The sequence below is a fragment of the Phycodurus eques genome, chromosome 16 (assembly GCF_024500275.1).
Source record: "Phycodurus eques isolate BA_2022a chromosome 16, UOR_Pequ_1.1, whole genome shotgun sequence".
NCBI lineage: Eukaryota > Metazoa > Chordata > Actinopteri > Syngnathiformes > Syngnathidae > Phycodurus > Phycodurus eques.
The window spans coordinates 16,983,641-16,992,550 of NC_084540.1; the positions used below are offsets into that span (position 1 = coordinate 16,983,641).

General features: G+C 41.3%; 1 protein-coding gene across 3 annotated transcripts; it reads left to right on the plus strand.

The window, feature by feature from the left end:
* The first annotated feature begins 1,462 nt into the window (after positions 1 to 1,462).
* On the plus strand, positions 1,463 to 8,286 carry LOC133414494 (apoptosis regulator BAX-like). Of its 3 annotated transcripts, none has more exons than XM_061699889.1 (6): positions 1,478 to 3,154; positions 4,666 to 4,714; positions 4,811 to 4,969; positions 5,678 to 5,813; positions 7,126 to 7,230; positions 7,328 to 8,286. In XM_061699889.1, the coding sequence occupies exons 1-6, from the start codon at positions 3,106 to 3,108 to the stop codon at positions 7,424 to 7,426; spliced, it is 597 nt and encodes a 198-aa protein (XP_061555873.1). In that variant the 5' UTR covers positions 1,478 to 3,105; the 3' UTR covers positions 7,427 to 8,286. The 3 variants fall into 3 exon arrangements, 2 of the variants coding, with proteins under 2 accessions (XP_061555873.1, XP_061555874.1); XM_061699890.1 differs by lacking the exon at positions 1,478 to 3,154 and adding an exon at positions 3,667 to 3,749; XR_009770038.1 differs by lacking the exons at positions 5,678 to 5,813; positions 7,126 to 7,230; positions 7,328 to 8,286 and having other exon boundaries at positions 1,463 to 3,154; positions 4,811 to 4,852.
* The last annotated feature ends 624 nt before the right edge of the window (positions 8,287 to 8,910 follow it).

Consider the following 8,910-nt stretch of genomic DNA (forward strand, 5'->3'; position numbering starts at 1 on the left):
CATCGACTTTTAGACCACTACTATACTACGCTAAATAACACATACCGCGCCAAACCTCGTGCAGCACTGGGCTCGTCTGATCACTGCTTAATACAGACATGCAGGCAAGAAGTTAAACGTGTGAAGCCTACAGTGAAACCAGTGAAAATGTGGACCAAAGAAGCAAAGATCGAACTTCAAAGCTGTTTAGACTGCACAGACTACAGTGTCTTTGAAAATTCAGCCGGCAGCCTGGATGAATATACAGACACTGTCACATCCTATATTAGTTCCTGTGAAGATGTGTGTGTACCAACAAAGTCATTTTGTACACTCAATAACAACAAGCCGTGGTTCACTGCCAAATTTAAGCAACTTCGCCAAGCTAAGGAGGGCGCATATCAGAGCGGGCACAGGGCCCTGAATAATCGCACTAGGAACCACGTGACTAAAGAAATTAACATTGCAAAGAGAAACTATGCAGCAAAGATGGAAAAACAGTTTAGCGCTAGTGACTCTAAATCAGTCTGGCATGCATTCCAATCGCTGACCAACTACAAGCGACGATCCCCCCAAGCTGAGAACAATAGCACACTAGCCAACAACTTGAATATCTTCTACTGCAGATTTGAAAAGGACACGTTCACTTGTTTTTGCATCTGCACCGCTTGCCACTGATTAAGGAGTATCTGCAACATTTGCGATTATCGTGCTACTTGTCACTTTAAACCGCATACACTCCTTGAAGTCTCGGCGCCCCTTTGCAAAATGGTCATTGCACCGGACTATTGCGAGATTAGTCATTCGAACTGCTCTAAGTGCTAGAGGACTCTGCATCTTTTTGCACAATTGTCAAAAATAAATACATAAATAAATACAATTTTTAAAAATTGTACCGGCATTAGCAGATAACTAGCAAGCCTTTATTGGTCAGTGACAGTTTTTTTCAATGTCTTTATGTCTCAAAAGTGTTCTCTGTCAATGGAATGTCTGTTGTCGTACTAGATCGGCTCCAACTACTGGAGATAAATTCCTTGTGTGTTTTTTTCGACATACTTGTCAAATAAAGATGATTCTGATTCTGAATTGTTCTGATACATCACTGGCATAGATAGATGACCAAAGACATTTTTGTTGTTGTTGTAAATAAATACATTTCGTGAAATTTGTGTGTCTATCCTGTAGGCTATCACATTAACTTTGGGTGGGAATCACTGCAAAGAAGTATTGGTTAGGCTTTTGTATAAGGAGCAGTAGAATGACCCCATGTGATTTCTCCCAGCCAATCACTTTAAAGATTATATCATCACAAAGCTTTAGTAGAAAGAAGGAAGGACATAGACAATGTGGGAAATGTTACATGTGGACAGTGTCTGTAGCTTTTTAAAAAAAAAAAAAAATTCAAAAGATAATAATTTTTACAAAATTACCTCGCCTTATGTATTTTAAAATGCACAGCTTCTGACAGGTAATTATTGTTTCTTTTTCTCCTGCATCGAGCAGAAATTTCTTGAATTCAAATTTTTTAAAAACCCAATTGGTCATGTTTGTCATTATCCACATTCATACATTATTAACACAATGTTATGAATATTGACATTTGAGCTTTATTTTTTTTAATTTTCATATTCTCATCGACCGAGTCACCAAATGTCAACCGTTCCTTTGATTTTAAGATTGAAATCTATAGTACACTGTTTTTAATTTGGATAATAAAACTGTGACAATTGCTAGTCTTTATCCACATAAAAAAAACATTACCTCTAAAGATATTTATATATGTATATGTAATATTTTTTTTAAATATTATTCAGGGGCGTGAGGCTACCGAAAATTATGCCTTCAAAAAGCATATTTTTTTGTTTTTTTAAGCCAAGCATTTATTGATTTAAGTGAAAGTTGTTTTTATTGAATACAATTACTCTACACCAGTAGGGGTCGGTGCAGTGTAAGCCGGGCGGTGCCCGAAGGACTGACTGTTGTTTGTGCCTATGCACCAAACAGCAGTTCAGAGTACCTGCCCTTTTTGGAGTCCTTAGAGGGGGTGCTGGAGAGTGCTCCCGCTGGGGACTTTTTTTGGGCCTGTGGGACTCCTGAGGCAGCTGATGGGTAACGGCTGGCCAAGCGGAATGCAGCCGCATTCGTCGGGAAACGAATCTCTGATTCAGGAGAAGCAGTGTGGTTTTCGTCCTGGCCGTGGAACAGTGGACCAGCTCTTCATCCTCAGCAGGGTCCTCGAGGGAGCTTGGGAGTTCGCCCAACCAGTCTACATATGTTATGTGGACTTGGTGAAGGAGTTCGACCATGTCCCTCGTGGAGTCCTGTGGGGGGTGGTTGGATCTCTGCTTTTTGCAGATGATTGGGTTCTGTTGGCTTCATCAGGCCGTGATCTTCAACTATCACTGGAGCGGTTCGCAGCCGTGTGTGAAGCGGCTGGGATGAGAATCAGCACCTCTAAATCTGAGACCATGGTCCTTAGTTGGAAAAGGGTGGAGTGCCCTCTCCAGGTTGTGGATGAGATCCTTCCCCAAGTGGAGGAGTTCAAATATCTTGGGGTCTTGTTCACGAGTGAGGGAAGAATAGAACGCGAGATCGAAAGGCGGATCGCAGTGATGCAGACTTTGTATCGGTCCTTTGTGGCGAAGAAGGAGCTTAGTCGAAAGGCGACGCTCTCTATTTACCGGTCGATTTACGTTCCTACCCTCACCTACGGTCACAAGTTGTGGGTCATGACCGAAAGAACAAGATCCCGAATACAAGCGGCCGAAATGGGTTTCCTCCGCAGGGTGTCCGGACTCTCCCTTAGAGATAGGGTGAGAAGCTCGGTCATCCGGGAGGAGCTCAGAGTAGAGCGGCTGCTCCTCCACATTGAGAGGAGCCAGATGAGGTGGCTCGGGCATCTGTTTAGGATGCCTCCTAGACGCATCCCTGGTGTTCTGGGCACATCCCACCGGGAGGAGACCCCGGGGACGACCCAGGATATGCTGGAGAGACTACGCTTGCCTGGGCACGGGTCAGGATCCCCTCGGAAGAACTTGAGGAAGTGGCTGTGGAGAGGGAAGTCTGGGCTTCCCTGCTGAAGCTACTGCCCCCGCGACCCGACCTCGGATAAGTGGAAGGCAATGGATGGATGGATGGATTTTTTTTCTACTGAAAATGACGTCACCAACAGAAAGTGAGGCATTTTTTAATATAGCGTTTATTTACTTTTTTTTTTTTTTTTTTTTAGTAAAAACTGCAAAATTTGGCCGTGTATCTCAGAATACAAATATGAGCACAACACTATGTCGTTTTTACGTCTGTATTTTCGTTGACCAATAGGAAATTACGTCAGCAATAGTTTTTTTTCCTGAAAATTTTGTTTAGCGTTTACGGATTATCATTTGATATGCAGTTTAGTAAAAAATGACTTGTATTGATATTTCTTGGAATTACACTACAAACACAAAAGTTATTAGTTTAGTATTAGTTATTAGTTTAGTATTTTCGTTGACGGGGATGACGTCACCCGAAGGCCAATTTTTAAAACCCAACAACGGCACAAAACAGTGCGTAACTACTGACTACACGGAAAAATTACATAAATACTGTTTATTGGTATTGGTAAAATAAATACAGCATTGCTTGATATTTGAATACATAAACAAAGATGACCTCATTGTCCCGCTTCCCGGCGACAACAAGCGGTCACGTGTTTTAATGCGGAAGTTCCAGTGGTGTGTTCTTCGCTCAAATCAAGATGGCAGCGCACCCGGGAGGAGGCGGACAGGGTACGTTAGCCAGGCGCAGCTTTGTGCTCACTAAAACTGCCCGTGACAGTGTCGCCGGCGCTTCGGAACGCGTACGCAATACTTCCCTATCGCCATTTGTTCTTGTTTTACAACCGTGGCTTCATTGCTCGTTCACTGAACTAAGCCTCTTTTTTTTTTTTTTTTTTTTTTTTTGCCACGAGCGGCCAGACATTAGCCTCAAGTTAGCTCGTGCCTCAAGTTTTAAGTGTCAAGATAAGTAAAGAGGCAGTAAACGACACCATTTTGGCGAATTTGACCTAAAAAATGAGCACCTATTTCTTTAAAAGGGCACAATGTTTATGTTGCTTGCTTCCCTTGCAAGATGGACAGCTTGTGTTTATCTTTTGACACTTATTATATAAGGGACTGTGATTGATTCATTGTCTATGTAGGTATGGTAAACAACCGATGATGACTAGAAAAGCAATGAATTACCCCCTCCATTATTGTGGGGGGGTTACTTTCCAGACCAACACCGCAATAGATGAAATCAACTAGTGGCCAAATACTTAGTTAATAAAGCTTCATGGAAATATCCAAAAGCACGCATTTGAGGTGGAGTTATTATTTTTGTCCACTCGGGGCCACCATCCTAGACGTGTTGAGTAACGGCGTAAGTTGAGCATCGAGTTGGTGGGGGGTGTCTCGCTCTCTTGGGGGTGTGGGGTGGGCCGGCTGTGGGGTGGGCCAGCACGTGGGAGCGGTGGCCCCTGTGGCCTCCTCAGTGTGGCCAGTGGACCACCCTGGGTCACTCGCTGAGGTTGTTAAGATGGTTTGTATGCGTTGAATAATTTTCCTGCTGAATACAGTCGTGAATCATGGGTTCATAATTTTGTACAGTGAGTATGGGAATAATTACGAACATAGCAAGTCAACCCTGTTCTTTGTGTTGAAGGCGACTCCAAGGAGCAGATCCTGGAATTGGGAGCCGTCTTGTTAAAGGAGTAAGCTCAATTGTCATGTATAAAATCACAAAAACGTGTGTGTGTTTTTTTTTTTTTTTTTTTTTGTTCACAACGCAAACATGATTTTGCTTGCAGTTTCATTTACGAGCGAGTCCTTCGGCACGGGGACAACAGCGCCGTGGTGACCCGGGCCCAGCTGGGCGGAGGCGAGCTATGCGACGCCAACCAAAAGAGGCTGGCCCAGTGCCTGCAGAAGATCGGAGACGACCTGGACGGCAACGTGGAGCTGCAAAGGTCAGCGGTCTTTGTGCCTTTGCTGATAATTTTATTTCTTCATGAAAACAAAGGAAAGAAAAAAAAAAGACTTGTGGAGCTGCAATGTGTAATGTTTTTTACACATTAAATATTTGTATTTTGGCATGCCTGCTTTCATTGTGGAGACTACTGGAAAAGTTAATTCCCCTTGTGATATTATCCTATCGCTGTCTGTCTGTCTCTTGTCTGTTTTTTCTGACATTCCCCCCCCTCAGATGGTTGACTTTCATGTTTAAGGTCACTTACCCTGAATCGAAAAATGTCCAGAAAAGGGATGTTGATCCCTTTTTGAAGCACTAGCCCTTCACCATGACGATCCTCATCTTCAATGTTTCCTGTAATTTTTTTTTCTCTTGGCATGACTCGCTCGCATGATTCCACCAAGTAACTGAGGCTCGGTTTCGCTTGTTCTTTCACTTAATGAAGCCTTAACCATGCGTTTGGCCCCTGGTGGCTGGCTTACTACTGGTTGAAAGAGGGCTTCGTATGCAGCAGAGCCTGCATTTTAAATGTGAAAATCGCCTACAATCAGGCTAATTTAATCGTGGCAGCCAAAATCGTGGCCATGATTCAAATTTGATTAATTGGTGCAGCCCAACTACTGTATCATGTATGTCAATTGTACCGACTGTAGCTATGGTTAATGTTAAACCTAATCTGATTATGATTATAATTTCCCTCGCTAAGGATGATCAACTGCTCCTCGCTGAAACCCACTAAGGAGGTGTTTGTGAACGTGGCCGTTGATATCTTCGCCGACGGAAGGTTCAGCTGGGGCCGAGTGGTCACACTCTTCTACTTTGCCTGTCGACTCGTCATCAAAGTGAGTCAAGCCGATTGAACTGGAGGAAACTGTTGTTAATCCTGAGGGGGAGACATATAATGCGTTGTTCTTTCACAATTTAAAATAGTTCCCTGGTGTTACATACTTCTGTCATAATTCTCTGCTGCTCTAGTGAAGTGGGGGTAAAAATGGGGCATTTAAGGTACTGTAATCCCTACGCATGTGGTCAAGGAGAGCCGCAGTTTCTGTTGCACTTTCAGACATTTGTTGACTGTGACAAACTGTCAAATACGTACAAACTGATAAGAGTCACAAAGAGCTGGTGTAATCCACAACTCACGCACAGATGCTCACGTAAATGGGGCTCAGAAAGAAAAAAAAAATCAGCCAAGTCGACCACAAAAATGGGTTGATGCAAAAATTTCTTCCTCGGGGCAATAAAAAAATGTTAGTAAAAGCATGTTTGCGCCACCTGTGAACCATGTTTGGTCATTGTCCATGTTTACCACACAGACATTTGTTGCAGACATGTTGGGCTAGTGAGAAACATTGCCAAAAATGACAGCGCAGCGTCTGCAAGTGATTTTTTTAAGACACTGGTAGATGTAGATACATATAACATAATGTATGAGTGAGCTGAATTGTAGTTAGCGTTTTTGTGACCTAAAATTGTAATTAATCGCTAGTGCACTAATGCTAATTTTGATGGGTACTGATGCTAATTGCCGTTGCTAACCATTTAGCATCGGCTAATTTTCGTTCTCAATTTCTGTACACAGAATTTATACCGTACACTCAGCACCAACATATGCAGTTTAAGGATAGGCTATCCTTAAACTGCCCCTTAAAGACATATCTAGTGCACGTATACTACCGTACATACAGTAATTACACTTTACACACGAAACCATTTATTTTACATTCTCTTGTTTTTATACAATACAGTACTAAAAATGGCGATTTATTGTGTGAAATCCAAATTTAGTTAAGTCAAGAGACAGGCAATATAGAAATCAGCAAAAATGACATTGAGGGTAATGTTTTTTTTTGTGTAATCTTTTTTTATTTTATTTTTTTACTTAAGTTGGAGGTAAATGATTTTCATTGGAAGTAGATAATGACAATAATAATAATAATGACACATTGTTTGGTTGAAAATAAACTACCTCATTTTGAGATTTTATTTAAATTATCTATGAAAAGTGCACATCCTCCAGTTGTATACATTTTTAATATTTAAATAATTTTGGTCTGAATCCATCGTAATATAATTGTAGTTTTTATTTGATTACCTTTGTTACGTATTGTAATTCCCCCCCAAAAAGCATGCATTTCTAAATTTTGTGCGCAGGCGCTGCTGAATAATATTCCTGACATCATCAGAACCATCATCACTTGGACCATCGACTACCTCCGCGAGCACGTTCTCAACTGGATCAGGGAGCAGGGAGGCTGGGTAAGGATGTCATAAATCATCACATGTCCAACCACTGCTTTGTCCGCATTCAAACATGTTCCTTTTTTTTTTTTTTTTGTAATTAAATTTTTTTAAGGAGGGTATTCGCTCTTACTTTGGTACTCCAACATGGCAAATGGTGGCTGTGTTCTTGGCGGGGGTCATCACCACTATTCTTGTGACTCGTAAAATGTGAGGAGCCCACTCGCAGGGGGGAAGGAGGTCGAGGAGAACAAAAAAACTTGCATGAGGACTTTGATGAACTTGAGAGATTTTTGTAAGGACCGTGGCGTTGTTGTAGCCTCCCCCCAGTGCCATTTGAGCTGTATGCACTAAAGGGGGGGCACACACTCCTGAAGAGGGAATGCATTTTAAGTAATTTATTTTTTACCTTTTTGGTACAGAAAAAAAAAAGTCACTGTATTTTTGTTTTCTGTTGTCATTTGGAGGATGTTTCCCCCACCTTCATTTCATTCAGAATGCATCTTCCTCCTATTTGTCAAAGTGCAATCAACATGTTCTAGTATTTGCTGCTTCCTTTCCTTCAACTATCCTTATTCTTCAGGAAGATTTAAAAATGTGGCAACTGTTTTCTGTCCTCCTGTATCCAAAGCAATATGTGGACAAATCACATGGTTAACAGAGCCTTTCTGTTCTCCTCTAAAATTGAGTCTGATTTATGTAATGTTTAATAACACTTGACCAGCATTTGTAATAAAGTGTGTGTGTTCGTCTGTGTGTGTGTGGTCACAACACATGCACATGCAGAAAGGTTGGGCGTACCTTACGTTTAAAAAGTACAGTACTGTATTATTTGTACAAGTCATTTAAAATTCAATTTTCTCTACACAGCAAAAAAAAAAAAAAAAAAAAAACTTTTATACATTTGTTTGTCAGTGCCTTGGTCTTGTTTTGTTTTTACACTGAAATTTTCACCTTTTTCTATCACATTTCTAAAAGTTTCAACTTTCAAGTCATGCCCTGAGGGGGGAGGGGGACAATCACTTTGAAGTGAGTTTGTATGTTGTAATATGGCTATTAAAACATTTAACTCTTCCCGCGTGTGATTCTCTGCTGCATTATCGAACTTGAGTAAGATTACCCATCACACATTCACACCTTTGGACAAGTTAGTCCAAATGAAGCGAACATGCCTGTTTTTGGAATGTGGATGGAACCCTAAGCAAGCAGAAGGAGAACACAAAGTCTTTTTTTGTTATGGCAGGTGTCTGAATACATAAATTGAACTTTGGCACTTTTTTCCAAGGTTACTGTAGCTCATTGTAAATATGAAGCCAGGAAAGTGACAAAAGCAGCTATACTACAGCTTCAATCCAGTACAGTGGTGCCATGAGATAGAGTGAGCGGACATACTGTAATAAGAGTTTTTCGATACACAACCAGTCATCTGGATGTTTTTTTTTTTTGCTTTGTTTTGTGAGCGCAAACTTGAGATATGAGGGCTGTTTGGTGGCAGTGAACTTAATTCAACTCACTTCACAATAAGCAGCAGTTTGACAAATTACTGAACAATTCATCGAAAAAGACCCCAAGCTGTAATACTACGCCTAGTTGAAGCTTTCTGACAAACTAAACACAACAAATAATTACATGTGTGTTTAAAACATTGCCTTATGAATGGCCCGCTAGCTTGATGGTCACATATATAAAAAAAACAAC